General features: G+C 41.6%; 1 protein-coding gene across 1 annotated transcript in view; it reads left to right on the plus strand.

Moving 5' to 3' along the window:
* LOC140211241 (protein disulfide isomerase CRELD1) overlaps positions 1 to 21,530 on the plus strand; it is a 52,035-nt gene that overhangs the window by 20,403 nt on the left and 10,102 nt on the right. Inside the window, exons 5-7 of the mRNA XM_072280886.1 lie at positions 13,386 to 13,477; positions 15,155 to 15,331; positions 21,171 to 21,266. Of these exons, the coding sequence (XP_072136987.1) occupies positions 13,386 to 13,477; positions 15,155 to 15,331; positions 21,171 to 21,266 (365 nt within the window). The remainder of the gene's footprint in view (positions 1 to 13,385; positions 13,478 to 15,154; positions 15,332 to 21,170; positions 21,267 to 21,530) is intronic.

Below are 21,530 nucleotides of genomic sequence, written 5' to 3' on the forward strand. Positions count from 1 at the left end.
AGGATTTGTGCAACAGGAATGCATCAAGACAAAGACCAGTTGTTTGGATCCGACTATAGCCAAGATTTGTCTTCTGCAGGAGGCAGAGGTTTGAAAATGAATTTAAACTAGATATAAGGGGGGAGGGGAACCAGAGTGTAGGAACAGATGTAGGGGAGCAGGAAGAAAAAGAACATAGTAAAGTTGTTTGCACTGTTAGTGATAAATAGAGAGTAAGAGATGGAAAATTTATTAAATGCATTTATTTTAATGCTAGCAGCATTTTAAGGTGGATGAGCTTAAAACATGGATTGATACCTGGAAGTATGATGTGGTAGCTATTAGTGAAACATGGTTACAGGAGGGGTGTGATTGGCAACTAAATATTCCTGGATTTAATTGCTTCAGGTGTGATAGAATCGGAGGGACAAAAGGGGGAGGTATTGCATTGCTTGTCAGAGAAAATATTACAGCAGTGCCCTGGCAGGATAGATTAGAGGGTTAGTCTAAGGAGGCTATTTGGGTGGAATTCAGGAATGGGAAAGGTGTAGTAACACTTATGGGGGTGTATTATAGACCACCAAATGGGGAGCGAGGATTGGAGGAGCAAATTTATAAGGAGATAGCAGATATTTGTAGTAAGCACAAGGTTGTGATTGTGGGAGATTTTGATTTTCCACATATAGACTGGGAAACCCATACTGTAAAAGGGTTGGATGGTTTGGAGTTTGTAAAATGTGTGCAGGGTAGTTTTTTGCAGCAATACATAGAGGTTCCAACTAGAGAAGGGGCAGTGTTGGATCTCCTGTTAGGGAATCAGATAGGTCAGGTGACGGAGGTTTGTGTTGGGGAGCACTTCGGGTCCAGTGATCACAATGCCATTAATTTCAATATAATTATGAAGAAGAATACGTCTGGACCTAGGGTTGAGATTTTTGATTGGAGAAAGGCTAACTTTGAGGAGATGCGAAAGGATTTAGACAGAGTGGATGGGGACAATTTGTTTTATGGGAAGGATGTAAAAGAGAAATGGAGGTTATTTAAAGGTGAAATTTTGAGGGTACAGAATCTTTATGTTCCTGTTAGGTTGAAAGGAAAGGTTAAAAGAGAGCCATAATTTTGAAGGGATATTGGAAACTTGGTTCGGAAAAAGAGAGAGATCTACAATAAATATAGGCAGCATGGAGTAAATGAGGTGCTCGAGGAATATAAAGAATGTAAAAAGAATCTTAAGAAAGAAATTAGAAAAGCTAAAAGAAGATAGGAGGTTGCTTTGGCAAGTGAGGTGAAAATAAATCCAAAGGGTTTCTACAGTTATAATAGCAAAAGGGTAGTGAGGGATAAAATTGGTCCCTTAGAGAATCAGAGTGGACAGCTATGTGTGGAGCCAAAAGAGATGGGGGAGATTCTGAACAGTTTCTTTTCTCCGATATTTGCTAAGGAGAAGGATATTGAGTTGTGTAAGATAAGGGAAACAAGTAGGGTAGTTATGGCAACTATGATGATTAAAGAAGAGGAAGTACTGGTGCTTTTAAGGAATATGAAAGTGGACAAGTCTCCGGGTTCTGATAGGATATTCCCTAAGACCTTGAGGGCAGTTAGTGTGGAAATAGCAGGGGCTCTGACAGAGCTGCCGGAGGATTGGCGTATTTCTCATGTTGTTCCATTGTTTAAAAAGGGTTCTAAGAGTAAACCTAGCAATTATTGGCCTGTGAGTTTGACGTCAGTGGTGGATAAATTGATGGAAAGTATTCTTAGAGATGGTATATATAATTATCTGGATAGACAGGATCTGATTAGGAACAGTCAACATGGATTTGTGCGTGGAAAGTCATGTTTGACAAATCTTATTGAATTTTTTGATGAGGTTACTAAGAAAGTTGATAAGGGTAAAGTGGTGGATGTTGTCTCTATGGACTTCAGTAAGGCCTTTGACAAGGTTCCACACAGAAGGTTAGTTACGAAGGTTCAATCGTTAGGTATTAATATTGAAGTAGTAAAATGGATTCAGCAGTGGCTGGATGGGAGATGCCAGAGAGTAGTTGTGGATAACTGTTTGTCAGATTGGAGGCCAGTGACTAGTGGTGTGCCTCAGGGATCTGTACTGCGTTCAGTGTTGTTTGTCATATACATTAATGATCTGGATGATGGGGTGGTAAATTAGATTAGTAAATACGCAGATGATACTAAGATAGGTGGAGTTATGGATAATGAAGTATGTTTTCAAAGCTTGCAGAGAGATTTAGGCCAGTTAGAAGAGTGGGCTGAAAGATGGCAGATGGAGTTTATTGCTGATAAATGTGAGTTGCTACATTTTGGTAGGACTAATCAAAATGGGACATGCATGGTAAGCGGTAGGGCATTGAAGAATGCAGTAGAATAGAGGGATCTAGGAATAATGGTGCATAGTTCCCTGAAGGTGGAATCTCATGTGGATAGGGTGGTGAAGAAAGCTTTTGGTATGCTGGCCTTTATAAATCAGAGCATTGAGTATAGGAGTTGGGATGTAATATTGAAATTGTACAAGGCGCTGGTGAGACCAAATTTGGAGTATTGTGTACAGTTTTGGTCACCCAATTATAGGAAAGATGTCAACAAACTAGAGAGAGTACAGAGAAGATTTACTAGAATGTTGCCTGGGTTTCAACACCTAAGTTACAGAGAAAAGTTGAACAAGTTGCGTCTTTATTCTTTGGAGCGTAGAAGGTTGGGGAGGGACTTGATAGAGGTATTTAAAATTATGAGGGGGATAGATAGAGTTGACGTGGATAGGCTTTTTCCATTGAGAGTGGGGAAGATTCAAACAAGAGGGCATGAGTTGAGAGCTGAAGGGCAAAAGTTTAGGGATAACATGAGGGGGAACTTCTTTATTCAGAGGGTGGTAGCTGTGCGGAACGAGCTTCCAGCAGACGTGGTTGAGGCAGGTTCGATGTCATTTAAAGTTAAATTGGACAGCTATATGGACAGGAAAAGAATAGAGGGTTATGGGCTGAGTGCAGGTTGGTGGGACTAGGTGAGAGTAAGAGTTCGGCACGGACTAGAAGGGCCGAGATGGCCTGTTTCCGTGCTGTAATTGTTATATGGTTGTATGGTTAATAGGCTCAGATGCTCAGTCTACTGATCTGTTCTAAGCCACCAGACAAAACTTCGAGCCAGCACTTTCATTTTCATCATGCTTGGATGACGGGCATGTAGCTCCTCCAACAATTTAGCTCTTAGCTTGAATGGTTCACAACTCTCAAGCCCCATATAAGGCAACCTCCATCAAGGGCAAGTTCATTCCAGTGCAGGTAAAAATGGGGGAACTGGAATTTCTTCTGCACGTTCCAGCCATTTTGTATGGTCATGTAGACCTGAGACAGTGTGGGGTCTTTTTTGTTTCCCTTTAGATCATCTCGCTGTAATAGTAATATTTTTGATTTGTGTTAGGAAGAAAATGTCAAGACTGTCCTCTTTTGTAAATTTTTCAGGTATATCCTTTTCCAAGGGTAAACGGGGTGATCCATCAGCATTTCCATGATGAATTGCCCTCTTGAATTCGATCTCGTAATAGTGTCCTCCAATAATCAGCCCTTCTCTGCAGTTATGCTACTATAAATAGAAAATGGACACTAATGGTTGATCAGTAACTAGGGTAAATGCTCTCCCATGTAAGTACTAGTCGATACATTTTATACCCCAAACAAGATCTGAGGTCTCTTTCAATCTGTGTATTTTTTTTCTCTCCAGCGGTAAGGGAATGTAATGCAAAGGCAATGGGGTGTTCACTTCCTTCACTCATAACACGTGACGTGGCTGCACCTTGTACCATAAAGCAAGGCTTTTCTGGGCATTGCAGATGATGATGTGGGAGTACAGTGTCTGAAGTTACAATTTCCTTACCTTTTGGAAAACCACCTCATACTTCGCACTGTTGTAACTATATGTTATAATTATGTGGTTTTGTCAGTTTTAGTCTTGGTTTGTCCTGTGTTTCTCTGATATCTTTCTGGAGGAACATTGTATCATTTTTTTAATGCATGCATTTCTAAATGACAATAAACGAGGATTTAGTGTCCTCATAATCTAATCTAATCTAATACTGATTTGTCCATCAGTAGCTAGATTTGGCATTAACCTGTTATAGCAATTGACAAATCCTAAAAAGAGCATAACTGTGATATATCCTTTGGCCTTGGGGCATCTACCACTGCTCGAATTTTCTCAGCACACTTTTTTTAATACTTGTGCACCAATGGTGTGACCACAATAAGTAATGCTTGGTTTAAAGAATTCACACTTGTTGCGTTGTGCTCTGAGCCCCTAATCTTATCTTTTTAACACAGTCTTAAGATTTTGGAGATTTTCCTTATCATTCTTACTGATAACAGCGATGTCATCCAAATATCATCGAGTGCCTGGCAGCTTTGCTGCACCTGGTCCATAGCTTTCTGCAAGAGTCCTGGTGCAGATGCTAACCAAAAAACAAGCCTATTATAACGATTAAAGTCCTTTGTGAGTGTTTATTCTGAGAAACACTTCGGACTCTTTTTCCATCTTCATTTGTAGATAAGCCTCAGCTAGTCCACTTTGCTGAAGTGTTTCTATCCAGAAAGGTTTGCAAAGATATCCTCTATCCTGGGCAGAGGGTATTAATCTGTTTTCAGTACTGAGTTGATGGTGACCTTGAAACCTTCACATTTTCCCTGACAGACCCATTATTCTTTGCTACTGGGACTACTGGCTTTGCCAATGGACTCCACTCAACCCTGGAAAGAATTCCTTCAGCTTCCATGCAATCTAGCTTGCTGACTACACCATCGAAATAAAGTAAAGAACCTCATTGGCTTTGTAAATCTTGTGTGGTATTTTCCTTCAACCCTAGTTTATTCTTGGGGTTTGAGTTCTCCAGTGGCATCCTTGAACACTGCTGTGGCATCAGTCTGTATCTTAATTCACTTTCAGTTGACTCAGTTGTAGGGGAAGTGGCATGCAAGTGGTGGATGGATCTCCACTCAAGATACAATTGTCTCAGCCAAACAGGGCCCCACAATACTGGCCCTCTTATTTTTGCCACATTCAAGCTCAATGTGATTTGTTGGCTGTTGTAGTTCACTATTATGAATGTCATTCTCACAGGAGTTATCTTTTCTTCAGTGTAAGTTGTTTGGATATCTGCAGGCTTTAGCTCAGTATCTTTGAAATGCCATTGAAACACTTTTCATGGAATGAGCCTGCGTCCAATTCCATTTTAATTAATTTGCCTTTCACTTCTGGTGTAAGCTATATTGTTTGTCTATTGTTAGTTTTCACATTGTAAATCTCAAGGCTAGTGAGTCTTGTTACTCATCCTAATCAGATTTTTCATCAACAGCATACAGATGTTTTTGAAACTGTAACTTGACATTTTAGCTTTTTCTGTTACCTTTGCAGTCCATTTATTTTCGTTTGCCTGACATGCTCTTTGTATGTGCCCTACTTTGTCGCATTTTACCTTTAAACCTGGATTGATCTGGTGTATGTGAACCCCTGCCACAATTGTAACACAATTTGTTTGGCCAGACAAGTTTCTGTTTAGATATTGCAATTTTGTTCATGCAGTCAAGAATGAAAGAGCAACTTGTTTGCATCAATGGCTGCTGTTTCCATTGATATAGTGATTTCAACTGTTCTTTTAAATGTGAGTTATGCTTCAGCTAGGAGCCATTTTTGAATGCTTTGTTGTAAGATTCCACAAACTAAACTAACTCTAAGTACATCAATGAGCCAATTTCTGAACTGACAATTTTCAAACAAGTTCTTCAGTTCAGCCACATAAACTGAAATGGACTTCCCTTCTTTTTGGTTCTGCTTATGAAACTTAAAGCATTTTGCAGTCGACAATGGTTATGATTCTAAATGTTCCTGCATTATGCTCACAATATTAGCAAAGCGCATTTCAGCTAGTTCGGTTGGAGCAGTCAAATTTCTAAGCAAACTGTATCCCCTTCCACCTATTGCACTTAGCAACACTGGCACTCACTTTTTCATTTGTTTCAAAATGCTGCTTTGTGCAGTGTGCATCAGCCAGTTATCTTTTATATAATCTTTCTGATGTAGCCAGCCATTTCTGCTTTTTTAATTTTTTTTATTATTATCACCCAGCAATACTGTTTATGAACCCCTGTGTTTTGTCTGTTTTCTGCCTTTTTTAAAAACTTGAATGTCTCTTCCCCCTTTAGAAGAAAATATATACTGCACTTCAACAGGTAGGTAGTCTGCTCAGGTTCGTTTGAAAACTTCCTCATCACCACTATTGTTTTGTAACTCCAAAATTACTTGAAAAGAAAAAAATATAGAGGTCAGGAGCTGAGTTTCTACTCCAAGTTTACTGTAGTGAAGCATGCACATGATGCAGTGGCATAATGATTTGTGTCATTCATGTACTTTTATATACAACATGTGTCGATCAGAGGACTTTAGGTTCAGAGCCAGGGAATAGTTGTCAAACGCAGTTTACTTAAAATTACATGCTGTTTGTTAGCAAGCTTGTGCCTCAGTTGATACTACAGAGCTCCCGCTCATACAGCCTGGGAAAATTTGCAATCAAGTGAGCCCCGAACACTGGGTCTGCTTGTTAAACATTCGTTATCTAATAGTACTCTGATTGTTGCCAGGCATCCTTGCTGAGTGGTTACACAAAGCAGCTTTCTCATGCACAAGCACTCCGTTGTTCATTAGTTATCTTCCAACATTATTCTCACAAGTCATTCATATTTTAGCCATTTTAATTCTGCATATAATTCCTCATCCCCTCCTGGTGTCATTCCATGACAACTAGAATTATCAATGTCAGGGTTGTTGTACATGTTAATTTTCATATTCGTGTAAGAAGGGTGGATAGTAACTCTTGGGATAAGCCGAAGGGCTTTCTGCGTCATCGTAGTCTCCATCCTCATCGTTTGCACCTCTGTCTCTCTGAGATCCCCTTCCTCCGAGGGGGACTCTTTTGTATAAATATTCCTGTAGGTGTAGGGCAAAAACTCCAGCTGACAAGGGGTCAGAAACATTGCAGAAGTGCAATAAGCATGCGTACTCCTGTGATGATGATAGCATAATGTAGCAGTATACCGCTCCATCCGGTAAAGATGCTACTGAATGGTCACCATCCCCCTTTTGAGCTAAAGCCGTGTAGGTCGGCCCTGATTTTTCAGGACTCCTTTTGAATGTGAATGGAGGGAGAGGTAATGTTCTCTGATTCATCTGGGATGTAGGTGCAGCACTCCTGTCCAATAAATGGCACATGCACCTCCTTTTTCAGCCAGAACAAAATCGAGTGCCATTCAGTTCTGCTAAACCGTCTGTCGTAGTGCCATCATTTCACCTGATCCTGGATGCCATCCATGGCCTTAGCGGTGCTATTGGCCATCTCCTCCAAAACTGCAGCCAGGTTGATGATTTCCCTTGAATTGCGGGCCGCCCCGCAGAAGGGGAAAGTTATCATCCAGAAGCACTGGTTGTGAGATTCCTCGCTTTTGCCATAGGAGGGGAGAGTGCTGGTCCAGAGTTTTCGGCATTCACGTGTGGGGTACAAGGTAAGCCAGGAAGCAGCGTCCCATCCAATTTCTGCTCTCTTGTTGGATGTCCCATCGACTAGCTGTCTCTCCTAGGAGCCACAAGTAGGTCCTTTCCCTACAAATACATTGAGTTCCATTCAGAGGGCGTGGTGGTTCAACCGTTGTATAAATGGCTCGTGCCATTGCCCAGAAAGTAAGTCCCCTTATCTACAAAGTTACAGTAGCAGATTGTTTTCGCTGGTTGGTCAGATCTGACAATGGTGGAGGGCCATGAGGTCTGACCTCCCCATCGGATGGCCTTTTCTGGGGGCGGGGGCGCGAATGTAGTAGACAATAGGTGCAGGAGTAGGCCATTCAGCCCTTCGAGCCAGCACCACCATTCACTGTGATCATGGCTGATCATCCACAATCAGTACCCTTTTCCTGCCTTCTCCCCATATCCCTTCACTCCGCTATCTTTAAGAGCTCTATCTAACTTTTTTTTTTAAAGAGAATCCAGAGAATTGGCCTCCACTACCTTCTGAGGCAGAGCATTCCACAGAACCACAACCCTCTGTGTGAAAAAGTTTTTCCTCAACTCCGTTCTAAATGGCCTACCCCTTATTCTTAAACTGTGGTCTCTGGTTCTGGACTCCTCCCCCCCCCCCCCCCCCCCCCAAACATCGGGAACAGGTTTCCTGCCTCTAGCGTGTCCAATCCCTTAATAATCTTATATGTTTCAATCAGATCCCCTCTCATCCAGTGTATAAATTCCAGTGTATACAAGCCCAGTCGCTCCAATCTTTCAACATGTGACAGTCCCGCCGTCCCGGGAATTAACCTCGTGACCCTACGCTGCACTCCCTCAATAGCAAGAATGTCCTTCCTCAAATTTGGAGACCAAAACTGTACACAATATTCCAGGTGTGGTCTCACCAGGGCCCTGTACAACTGCAGAAGGACCTCTTTGCTCCTATACTCAACTCCCCTTGTTATGAAGGCAGCATGCCATTAGCTTTCTTCACTGCCTGCTGTACCTGCGTGCTTACTTTCAGTGACTGATGAACAAGGACACCTAGATCTCATTGTACTTCCCCTTTTCCTAACTTGACACCATTCAGATCGTAATCTGCCTTCCTGTTCTTGCCACCAAAGTGGATAACCTCACACCTATCCACATTAAATGACATCTGCCATGTATCTACCCACTCATCCAACCTGTCCAAGTCACCCTACATTCTCATAACCTCCTCCTCACATTTCACACTGCCACCCAGCTTTGTGTCATCTGCAAATTTGCTAATGTTACTTTTAATCCCTTCATCTAAATCATTAATGTATATTGTAAGTAGCTGCGGTCCCAGCACTGAACCCTGCGGTACCCCACTGGTCACCGCATGCCATTCTGAAAAGGACCCATTAATCCCTACTCTTTGTTTCCTGTCTGCCAACCAATTTTCTATCCATGTCAGTACCCTACCCCCCAAAACCATTTGCTCTAATTTTGCACACTAACCTCTTATGTGGGACCTTATCAAAGGCTTTCTGAAAGTCCAGGTACACTACATCCACTGGCTTTCCCATGTCCATTTTCATAGTTATATTCTCAAAAAATTCCAGAAGATTAGTTAAGCATGATTTCCTCTTCATAAATCTGTGCTGACTCGGACCTGTCCTGCCACTGCTATCCAAATAGGTGTGTGTGTTCTGTAGGAGAAGGACCTCATACTTAGTGCGGTCTTCATCAGGGCGACTATGTCATGAGAGGTGGGTATGCCCACTGGCTGGTGCAAGGTAATGCTACTCGTGGCCAGAACTATATTGTATACTGCAGAGAGGTAAACAGAGTTTCTTGGAGAGGTAGGCAACAGGTCGCTGTCGATCCCCATGGCTCTGGGAAAGGACAGTGGTGGCACATCCGGTCTTTGATTGTCACTTAGAGTGTAAAACGGCGATCATATAGGAGGGGTGCAATATCAGGGCTTGCTTGAGGGAAGCAAAATCCTGTTGGACCTGCTCTGACAGTTGAAAGGGAGTCTTGCATTTGGGTGAGGACTAAGGGGTGAGGGATTTGGTGAGCAGAGCAACATCGGGAATCCAAGTGCGGCAGAAATTGACAAGGCCCCGGAATTTATGCATCTGAGTCGGCGTAGTGTATTAACAATAGGGGTTAATTAGCACAGGTCAAGGGCTGAATCTGGTACCTTCTGATCTATTAACATCTGTACTATATCGCTGCCACACTTGATAACAAACCTTTTAAAAACAATTAAATCTTTTTTACTGACAAACTAACAAACTAGATTTTTTTAAAGTATAATGTAGTGTCCTTGTATTTGTTCAGAATTGGACAAAATCAAAGACCAATCTTTCCTCACAAGGAAAGAAAACAAATATTAAAATATAAAAGATTGTTCTAGCCGCCCACTGAAATGTTATGTACTAACATTTAAATGAACTTTTCCCTTTAGATGGCCTCTGTGGTTTGCTTTGAAAGACTGAACTATGATGCTCCTTTCTGACAAGGCCACAGGTTGTTAATATAGCTACAATGATAAATAATGAACATCTTTATCTGATTTACAGCTTTCGTAGAAATGCTTTGTCTTTGGGAACTACTAACCAATTTTAAATGGCTTTCTGAAGCTTGAGTGGATTTTGACCAGTTCATATTGTTAACTTTAACCTTGTCGGCCAGCTTGTTGGGCAGGGCTTGAGGAGAGCACAGTACAGTGGCGACTGGTTCCCTGCTGCATACAGCAGATCTCCCAATTGTGCAGATTAAACTGCATTAAAGTGTTCTAGGAAATCGTCATGGGTTTCACCTTGCCTGGGGTTGCACTCTAAGACCTTAGTTACATCTATGGAGGGGGCCAGATCATGAGACAAGGCATCCAATATATTTTCAATCATGTGCGGTTGGGTTTGCCCGCTCGCGATTAATTGGTCATAGTTGCCATGTCTGAGCCGAGTGGTGAATTGTGTCTGATCAGTAGGAGTAAGGGCGGCCATAGCCAGGGGTGACAGATCTCGGGAGTTAGCGGAATAAATAGTTACGATAGTTCTTAAATAATTGCAGAACTCTAAGTGGTCGACCTTTTTGTAAGGGGCGGCATTCAGTATACCACAGAGTTCAGAAGGAGTCCGGAGCTTATGGTTTTGTGTAGTAGGTGTTAGTCCGACCACTCTGGCTTGTGGGCTGGGAATGGTCCTCATGGGCAATTGATACTGAGCCCGTGTCGGTCCCGGTAACCAATGGCCCTCGTTCAGGTGTCCAGTCCGGGAAGGGTCCAGTCTGATTGTGCGTGCAGGCAGGAGCGGGTATTGGACTTCCCAACCGTTCCGGAGGAACTATGTTGGTCAGTGGCGATGCAATGACTGTTGAGTTGGCGACTGAGACACCAGGGCGTGGTAAAACAGACACCGGTGCAGCTATGGGTAGTACGGTGGGATTATTAGGTCACCTTACCCATTCCCAATCATCGTCAGTGTCGTTTGGGGAATCGGTCGGTATGTCTGGATAGACGCGGGGTACCCCAGAATTATTTTTAATTTCAGTTTCCCTTTTCCCTTATTTGTTCTTCCATGGTCAGTATGTTTTGATTCTGATACAATACTTTCCCCATCTCCTTTGTCTGTTTCTGTCCCTTATCCCATTCTTCACAAATCGCTGCGAACCCCTATGATTGCCTCTTTTGTCACGTACGTCTATCCCTCTTCACTTAGCATTATCGGTCCAACAATTTAATTTTTCTTTCTCTTTTATTTCTGGCTCTTGGCGCCATAGACCAGTCAGACCACCATACTCTTTCCCTGTTCTGCCTGCCGTATTAAATTTAAATCAAGTTGTCTTTTCCCAAATGTTTAGACAAGAAGACTTTAACTTCTCATTTGTCTAAGTGCACACCCATCATATTCTGGGGGACTCGAACCACCCATCTTGATTTACTAGGAGACTTGATCTTCTCAGTTATTCCAGGGGTCTCAATCACCCATTTCTTCTTCCTGGGGACTTGAACCACCCGTCTCCTTTTTATTCCCTGTGGGTCCCGCCAGTGGATTTTCCCCGCCAAATTGAGGGAACAAACAGAGTTGTCAGAGAGCAGAGAGGAACCAAGGTTAAAGCTTACCTTATGGGTCCATTCGTCTCTGATTCACCCCAATGATCTGTCTGTCCACTTCAGTTTTGGCAAGGGGTCTACCACATATTGGGACCCTGCTCGCTGCTGCACCAAGATGTCGATCTACCCCTCTACCAGAGGACTTCAGGTTCAGATCCAGGGAATAATTGACAAACACAGTTTACTTAAAATTACATACTGTTTTATTAGCAAGCTTACGTCTCAGTTGGGTCTACAGAGCCCCTGCTCATAGAGTCTGGGAAAATCTACAATCAAGTGAGCCCTGAGCACTGTCTGGGTCTGCTTGTTAAACATTCGTTATCACATAGTACTGATTGTTGCCAGGCATCCTTGATAAGTGGTTACACAAAGCAGCTTTCTCGTGCACAAGCACTCCTTTGTTCTTTAGTTATCTTCCAACATTATTCTCACAAGTCAGTTGAAACAAATCAGTCAGGTTTTTAGCCATTTTAATTCTGCATATAATTCCTCAAATGCAATTAATTAAGCAAAAAAAATGCTTAATCAAACAACATATTTACAATATTAAGTAAACAATAAAGAATGCTTAAGCAATGTATTTACAATATTACTCAAAAATATCACTGAAATATTAAATATATTACAATAAGCCAGTTAACCCGAATTCAATGAGTTGTAAAGATGTTGGAGTCTATTATTAAGGATGAAGTATTGGGGTACTTGGAGGCACATGACAAAATAGGCCAAAGTAAGTATGGTTTCCTTAAGATAAAATCTTGCCTGACAAATTTGTTGGAATTCTTTGAGGAAATAACACAGAATCAGTGGATGTTGGTCATTTGGATTTTCAGAATGCCTTTGATAAGGTGCTACACACGAGGCTGCTTAACAAGATAGAGGGCCCATGGTGTTATAAGACAGATACTAGTGTGGATAGAAGGTTGGCTGACTGACAGGAGGCAAAGAATGAAAATAAAAGGGGCCTTTTTCTGGTTGGCTTCTTGTGCAGGATTCCCTAAAGGTTAACTTGCAGATTGAGTTAGTGGTAAGCATTCATTTTGAGAGGACTAGAATACATAAGTGAAGGTGTAATTCTGAGGCTTTATAAGGCACTGGTCAAACTGTACTTTGAGTATTGTGAGCAGTTTTGGGTGCCCTTATCTAAGAGAAGATGTGCTGGTATTGCTGAAAGTCCAGAGGAGGTTCACCAGAATGATTCTAGGAGTGAAAGGCTTAATGCATGAGTAGTGTTTGATGGCTCTGGGCCTTCACTTACTGGAGTTTAGAAGAATGAGGGTTGGGTATCTCATGGAAACCTATCAATTATTGAAAAGCCTAGATAGAGAGGATGTTTCCTATGGTATGGGAGTCTAGGACCAGAAGGCACAGCCTCAGAACACCCATTTAGAACAGGGAGGAAGAAAAATTTCTTTAGCCAGAGGTCGGTGAATCCGTGGAATTCATTGCCACAGATGGCTGCGCAGGCTGAGCCATTAGGTATACTTAAGGCAATAATTGTTAGGTCCTTGATTAATCAAGGCATCAAAGGTTAGAAGGTGAAGGCAGGAAAATGAGGTTGAGAAGGATCATAAATCAGCCATGTTGGAATGGTGGAACAGACTCAGTGGGCTGAATGGCCTCATTCTGCCCTTGTGCCTTATGGTCTTCAGAGTTGTAAGCGAGCTGAGTTGACCATAAGACGAAGAGGATTACTATGAATTCTATATGCTCACGTTCACAACATGCTGTTCCTGTATTTCAACTGCTAATGTATTTCAACATCTTGCAGGCAGGAAGAGCACCCAGATCTGTTCCAGTGGCTTTGTATGGATACCACCAAAGTATGCTGTTCCGCTGGGACTTTTGGACCTGAATGTCTACGTGAGTACACTTGGCTAACAAGTAGCAGGAAATTGATACCTGTACCTCTGCTGTTACGTGCACCAACTTTTTTAGTGCTTTTTAGTATAGGCCTTTCAGAAGGCCTATTTATGGAAAGGAGAATTAAGTTGTACTAACAGAATTCAATCTATTGTGATTCTTTGTATTGGTTACTTGTTTTATCTAAGTGCAGTATGATGATGTTTTCTATCTATTAACAAGACAGCCAATCAACATATGCGTTAATGTTGACTGAGTTCATAAATGTGTAGAATCAGCTGTTTTGACTTATTTCACTTCCTAATTTTAGAATTTTGAGAGAATTATTTGTTATAATCTTATTACTAGGGCTGCATTTTTACTTTACCTCTGTGCTTTGCCATGAAACAATGTCTGACTTTGCCTATTCTATTGCAACAACTTGTTTGTGGTAACTAAAGTGAAAATAACTCTTAGAATAAAAAACCCTGGACTTTTGGGCTTCCACTCTGCAGATTAGAGGAGTTAACAAAATTGTCCATGTAGGTGATGGCGATTTTAAATTATAAATAACTAAATTCGCTATAGACAGTTTCAAATGTTCAGTCATTGAGTTAGTCAGGGCTAGATTTTGTCATTAAGGAATTGGAGATAGGGAGGATTGAGCAGGAGTGTGGCCGTAATCTCACTAAGTGACAGAAAGCTTGAGAGACTATGTACTTAATCCAGTTTATGTTTCTGGATTTCATTATCACTAGTCCCACTTAGGATAGAAAGGAAATCAAGAAAGCCAAGAGTATGTGGAGCCCTCTGTGTTACATGTGATAACACACCTAAATAAGGAATTTCAGTTTCTCAGCAAGTCTGATGGGTTTATGTATCATTGAGAAGTAGATCAAAGGACACCAACCCACCACCAACTTCTCCTTATTGCCCACCATCCCAAATAATGTCATAGCAGATCTATAACGCTTTACCTAATTGAAGAACTCCTTGCCGAATGATAATCACATAATCATTAGTATCAAAGCACCAGAGACCTGAACATGTTTCAAAGAAAACTATTTCTATGCATATAGAAAATGAAGAATTTCTCTGTAAATTTAAAACCTTGCATTTTGCTCTTCCTGTAAACCACAGACTTTGTTTAACTAAGCATATCTTATTCCAAAGTTTGATTCAGTTGCTCTCTATGGGACAGAAGTATGAGAGCTATACCAAGGTGCATAATATTAAAGTAGTTCTTGATCTCAAGTTGGTAAATGTGAAATTTAGGCTATTACATTGTACGGTTCAGAAGCAAGCCATTTTGTCCAGTGTCTGTGCTAGCCCTTGAAAAGGTAAATGTTTATTTTCATTTCCCCAGCAATTTCTTTTGTCTGATCTTGCATACTTGTTATTCCAACCACACAAGCTCTGATTTCTGCACTCTGAATTTGCTTTGTTATTGGATGTTGTCTCTTTAGTTACCGAGGCCTTTAATATCAGGTTAAACCACATAGGATTTAAATTCTCCAAAGAAAACAACCTCTCTCTCCTGCTTTTAAATGCATTAAAAGTTTATTCAGTCACCTGATATTTTTGTAACTTACATAATTTAGCATCAGATTTTACCATGTAATGCTCCTGTGAATTATTCCACAATGTCAAAGTAGCCATTCTTTTGAGAAGATAATTATTTTATTTCACATTTTGTAGCATGTGCAGGTGGATCGACAAAGCCATGCAGTGGATATGGTCGATGTGATGGTGATGGAACACGGTCTGGGACTGGTCTGTGTAATTGTAATCAAGGTTATGCTGGTTCTATATGTATGGAGTGTGCTGATGGATACTTTGAAGAGTTAAGGAATGATAGCCACTTGGTATGTAAAGGTAAGAGATGCACACCCATTACTCTGTTAACTTCAACACAAAAATAATCTGTGTAAACTATGATCATTGGTGACAGCAAAGGAATTAATTGAGTTTAAGTGTCCTGTTCCTCCTATTTTTGTTTCCTCTGTCAGTGTTTCCTTCTGGAATTTGGTTTCAAAAGCACCAGCACGCATCGAAGATTGAATTTTTCAGTTTTATTCATCGGCGTTGAGAGAGGCAGGACTGCGCAGGCGTGTGACATCGGGGAGTGAAGCGAGGAAGATTTAAAAGGAACACAGCCTTATACAGTGGGCAGAGTAGTTTGCGGGCTGCGGAGTGAGCCGGGAGCAGAGTGAAGGCTTAAGGGCTTTGGCTAAATGGGCTTAGGCGGAAATGGGCGAGGAGAAGAGGGTTTGGTTTTTCATTTTTTTTTCTTATTATTTGAAGAGGGGGGGAAGTATGAGTGTGAGGGCAGCTTGTTGTTCTCAGTGCCAGATGTGGGAGGTCGTGGAATCTCCCAGCCTCCCGGATATCCACATCTGCGCCAGGTGCATCCAGATGCAGCTCCTAAGAGACCGCGTTAGGGAACTGGAGCTGCAGCTCGATGACCTTCGTCTTGTCAGAGAGAGTGAGGAGTTGATAGAGAGGAGTTGCAGGCAGGTGGTCACACCGGGGCCATGAGAGACAGACAAGTGGGTCAAGGTTAGGAGGGGGAATAGGAAGAATCAGGTGATAGAGAGTACCCCTGTGGCTGTGCCCCTTGACAATTAGTACTCCTGTTTGAGTACTGTTTGGGGGGGGGGGGGGAATAGCATACCTGGGGGAAGCAACACTGGCCGTGCCTCCGGCACAGAGTCCAGCCCTGTAGCTCAGAAGGGTAGGGAACGGAAGAGGAGGGCAGTAGTAATAAGGGACTCGATAGTTAGGGGTCAGATAGACGATTCTGTGGACGCAGTCTGGAGAACCGGATGGTAGCTTGCCTCCCTGGTGCCAGGGTCCGGGATGTTTCTGATTGCGTCTAAGAGATCCTGAAGTGGGAGGGAGAGGAGCCAGAGGTCGCGGTACATATAGGTACCAATGACATAAGTTGGAAAAGGGAAGAGGGTCCTGAAAGAAGAATATAGGGAGTTAGGAAGGGAGTTGAGAAAAAGGACCACAAAGGTAGTAATCTTGGGATTACTTCCTGTGCTACGCGACAGTGAGAGTAGGAATGCAATGAGATGGAGGATAAATGCGTGGCTGAGGGATTGGAGCAGGGGGCAGGGATTCGGGTTTTTGGATCATTGGGACCGCTATTGGTACAGTAGTCAATTGCGCAGGCGTGACCTGTACAAAGGGGATGGGTTGTACTTGAATCCTAGGGGGACGAATATCCTGGCGGGGAGATTTGCAAGGGCTACTGAGGTGACTTTAAACTAGAATGGTTGGTGGGAGGGAATCAAATTAAGGAGACTAGGAGAGGGGAGGTTGATGTAGGGGAAAAGGAAGAAAAAGATTACAAAGTTTGCTCCATTAAGGATAAACAAGAGAGTGGGAGGTGGAGAGTTTCTTAAGTGCATCTATTTTAATGCTAGGAGCATTGTAAGAAAGGTGGATGAGCTTACAGCATGGATTGATACCTGAAAATATGATGATGTAGCTATTAGTGAAATGTGGTTGCAGGAGGTGTGTGATTGGCAACTAAATATTCCTGGATTTAATTGCTTCAGGTGTGATAGAATAGGAGGGGCAAGAGGGGGAGGTGTTGCATTGCTTGTCAGAGAATACAGCGGTGCTCTGGCAGGTTAGATTAGTGGGCTCGTCTAGGGAGGCTATTTGGGTGGAATTGAGGAATGGGAAAGGTGTTGTGACACTTATAGGGGTGTATTATAGACCATCTAATGGGGAGTGAGAACTGGAGGAGCAAATTTGTAAGGAGATGGCAGATATTTGTAGTAAGCACAAGGTTGCGATTGTGGGAGATTTTAATTTTCCACACATAGATTGGGAAGTCCATTCTGTAAAAGGGCTAGATGGTTTGGAGTTTGTCAAATGTGTGCAAGATAGTTTTTTGGAGCAATACATAGAGGTGCCAACTAGAGAAGGAGCAGTGTTGGATCTCCTGTTAGGGAATGAGAAAGGGCAGGTGACGGAGGTATGTGTTGGGGAGCACTTCGGATCCAGTGATCACAATACCATTAGTTTCAGTGTAATTATGGAGAAGGATAGGACTGGACCTAGGATTGAGATTTTTGATTGGAGAAAGGCTAACTTAGAGGAGATGTGAAAGGATTTAGAAGGAGTGGATTGGGACAATTTGTTTTATGGGAAGGATGTAACAGAGAAATGGAGGTCATTTAAAGGTGAAATTTTGAGGGTTCAAAATCTTTATGTTCCTGTTAGGTTGAAAGGAAAGGTTAAAAGTTTGAGAGAGCCATGGTTTTCAAGGGATATTGGAAACTTGGTTTGGAAAAAGAGAGGGGTCTTCAATAAATATAGGCAGCTTGGAGCTAATGAGGTGCTCAAATATAAAGAATGTAAAAAGAATCTTAAGAAAGAAATTAGAAAAGCTAAAAGAAGATACGAGGCTGCTTTGGCAAATACGGTGAAAATAAATCCCAAGGGTTTCTACAGTTATATTAATAGCAAAAGGATAGTGAGGGATAAAATTGGTCCCTTGGAGAATCAGAGTGGACGGCTATGTGCGGAGCCAAAAGCGATGGGGGAGATTCTGAACAATTTCTTTTCTTCAGTATTCACGAAGGAGAAGGATATTGAATTGTGTAAGATAAGGGAAACAGGTAGGGAAGTTATGGAAACTGCGGTGATTAAAGAAGATGAGGTACTGGTGCTTTTAAGGAATATAGAAGTGGATACGTCTCCGGGTCCAGACAAGATATTCCCTCGGACCTTGAGGGAAGTTAGTGTAGAAATAGCAGGGACTCTGACAGAAATATTTCAAATGTCGTTAGAAACCGGGAAGGTGCCGGAGGATTGGCGTATTGCTCATGTTGTTCCATTGTTTAAGAAGGGTTCTAAGAGTAAACCTAGCAATTATCGGCCTGTGTGTCTGACGTCAGTGGTGGGTAACTTGATGGAAAGTATTCTTAGAGATGATATATATAATTATCTGGATAGACAGGGTCTGTTTAGGAACAGTCAACATGGATTTGTGTGTGGAAGGTCATGTTTGACAAATCTTATTGAATTTTTTGATGAGATTATTAAGAAAGTTAACGAGGGTAAAGCGGTGGATGTTGTCTGTATGAACTTCAGTAAGGCCTTTGACAAGGTTCCACACGGAAGGTTAGTTAGGAAGGTTCAATCGTTAGGCATTAATATGGAAGTAGTAAAATGGATTCAGCAGTGGCTAGTTGGGAGACGCCAGAGAGTAGTGGTGGATAACTGTGTGTCAGATTGGAGAACGGTGTGTATCGGTGTGCCTCAGGGATCTGTACTAGGTCCAATGTTGTTTGTCATATATACTAATGATCTGGATGATGGGGTAGTAAATTGGATTAGTAAGTATGCAGATGATACTAAGATAGGTGGTGTTGTGGATGATGAGGTAGGTTTTCAAAGCTTGCAGAGAGATTTAGGACAGTTATAAGAGTGGGCTGAAAGACGGCAGATGGAGTTTAATGCTGAAAAATGTGAGGTGCTACATTTTGGTAGGACTAATCAAAATAGGACATACATGGTAAATAGTAGGGCATTGAAGAATGCTGTAGAACAGAAGGATCTAGGAAAAATGGTGCATAGTTCCCTGAAGGTGGAATCTCGTGGATAGGATGGTAAAGAAAGCTTTTGGTATGCTGGCGTTTATAAATCAGAGCATTGAGTATAGGAGTTGGGATGTAATGTTGAAATTGTATAGGGCATTGGTAAGGCCAAATTTGGAGTATTGTGTACAGTTTTGGTCACCGAATTATAGGAAAGATGTCAATAAGATTGAGAGAGTACAGAGGAGGTTTACTAAAAGTTGCCTGGGTTTCATCTCCTAAGTTACAGAGAAAGGTTGAACAAGTTGGGTCTTTGTTCTTTGGAGCGTAGAAGGTTGAGGGGGGACTTGATAGAGGTATTTAAAATTATGAGGGAGATAGAGAGAGTTGACGTGGATAGGCTTTTTTCATTGAGAGTAGGGGAGATTCAAACAAGAGGACATGAGTTGAGAGTTAAAGAGCAAAAGTTTAGGGGTAACATGAGGGGGAACTTCTTTACTCAGAGAGTGGTAGCTGTGTGGAACGAGCTTCCAGCAGAAGTGGTTGAGGCAGGTTCGATGTTGTCATTTAAAGTTAAATTGGATAGCTATATGGACAGGAAAGGAATGGAGGGTAATGGGCTGAGTGCAGTTCGGTAGGACTAGTTGAGAGTAAGAGTTCGGCATGGACTAGAAGGACCGAGATGGCCTGTTTCCGTGCTGTAATTGTTATATGGTTATATCCTTTTTGAGATCAGATCTTCCACAAAATGCTATAAGTGAGAAAGGATGCCCGCATCCTTCCCTACTGAGTTTTTTTTCACAGGACGGATACTATTTTTTCCCATACATCTATTGTTATGCCTCCATTTTTAACCTGGATCATGCTGAAATAGAGAAGGTTTGGGCAAGATGCTCTGTTTTAAGTTCCCATTTCTGAGATGTAGAATCTTGGATTTATTACAGGACAAAAGGTGGTCATTTGACACATTGTTTGAACATGTTCTTGTAAAACTAGCTAGTAAGTGCCATTTCCCCATTTTTATATACTTCAAATATTTACCCAGTTCTCTACTGACAGCCATGATTGAAGTTTTGGTTTTATTTTAAATTTTAAGATTTTTGTATCTTTTGTCAAATGTCAAAAACAGCTATGCTCAAAGGAGGATAATTGCAGATTTTCTAGTCTATTCTAAATGTAAATCCCTTATTGCTGGAACCATTTTTATCTGCTCTGTACCCTCTCAAGCCTTGAGGCTTTACATTCTGATAATTACATTCTGCATTGACCAGCATTGGATGTATTACGTATGAAAATTGCCTAATTTTAGAAGCTCATTTGTGACAACAACAAACCACTCAGGTTGTAGACAAATTGGTTATATGATGAATATATTAATTCGGTTGCATCCAATCCAAAGTAGCAGTACTTAACAAAGGTGACAAATCATGTTGTTAGTGATTATGGTATGACATGGTTCTCTTCCTCCTGCCCTGTCTCATTAGCCTTGTGTTCTCTCTGCTAATGTGATAGTTGAAAGACTTTTTCCCTTTCATCTCACTGGTCAGCTACCAGTTTCCAGGGCTCACTGAGCCTCGTTCCTTTGCTGATACTACCTTTTGTTAGTTGAATTGTACCAATACAAACTTCAAACCTCAAAGTAATTTTGTCATAAATGTTCGCAACACACATCAAAGTTGCTTGAATTTCCAGCATCTGCAGAATTCCTTGTGTTCGCATTGTCATAAGTGTTGCTTGCTTTAGCAATTTGGCCCATTGGCTATTTCAAACCCTCCCTTTTTACTCCCTCTATTTGGCGGACTTTTATGAACTACCGTGTGACTATTGTACACAATTTACATTTCTCACTGTTGTACAAACCTGTGAGTTTTAAGACAATAAAATAATCCCATTTATGTAATCTGAAAATGTAGTTAAAGTACATCATATCTAATTGTTTGTAGCCAGTGACTCCTGGAGCAGCAGAGACGAAACGTGATGTTGAAACTGGCACAATTTTGTAAGTGGCATCGTCCAGATATCAGAACATATTTCACTTTCAGTATGCATTGTGCTCTATTCAGCAGTTTTTTGTGTTGTGTTGATGCTCACTGTTCGTGTCCAAATGAGGCCTGGTTAAAGGCTAACCAATAATGTGTTCTGTTGCTGTATTCCAGAATGCTACAAATCCTGCAAGAAGTGCACAGGCCCTGAGGACTATAAATGTCAAGAATGCAGAGTTGGTTGGTTCTTCCACGAAGACAAATGCTTAGGTAATCATTTATCCTTGGAATTCTTGTGCTTGAAGGCTGAATGTAGCATCCTGACGAATTTGAATTGGCAGCACAAACAGTGGGTTGGGGCTAGTAGCTATTCCAAAACATTTAAGTTGTTAGTTAAATTGATGAAAAAGAAATTACCTTGCACCTTCTGTTCTGCTTTGCCCTTTGACAACAATGAATCCAGTGGCAGAGCACAGATACCCCAGAATTGACAATCAGATAAGTGGTTTATCTTCAATTCAGTTTGTTTTCCGT

This window comes from Mobula birostris, chromosome 16, assembly GCF_030028105.1.
Source record: "Mobula birostris isolate sMobBir1 chromosome 16, sMobBir1.hap1, whole genome shotgun sequence".
Taxonomy (NCBI): Eukaryota; Metazoa; Chordata; class Chondrichthyes; order Myliobatiformes; family Myliobatidae; genus Mobula; species Mobula birostris.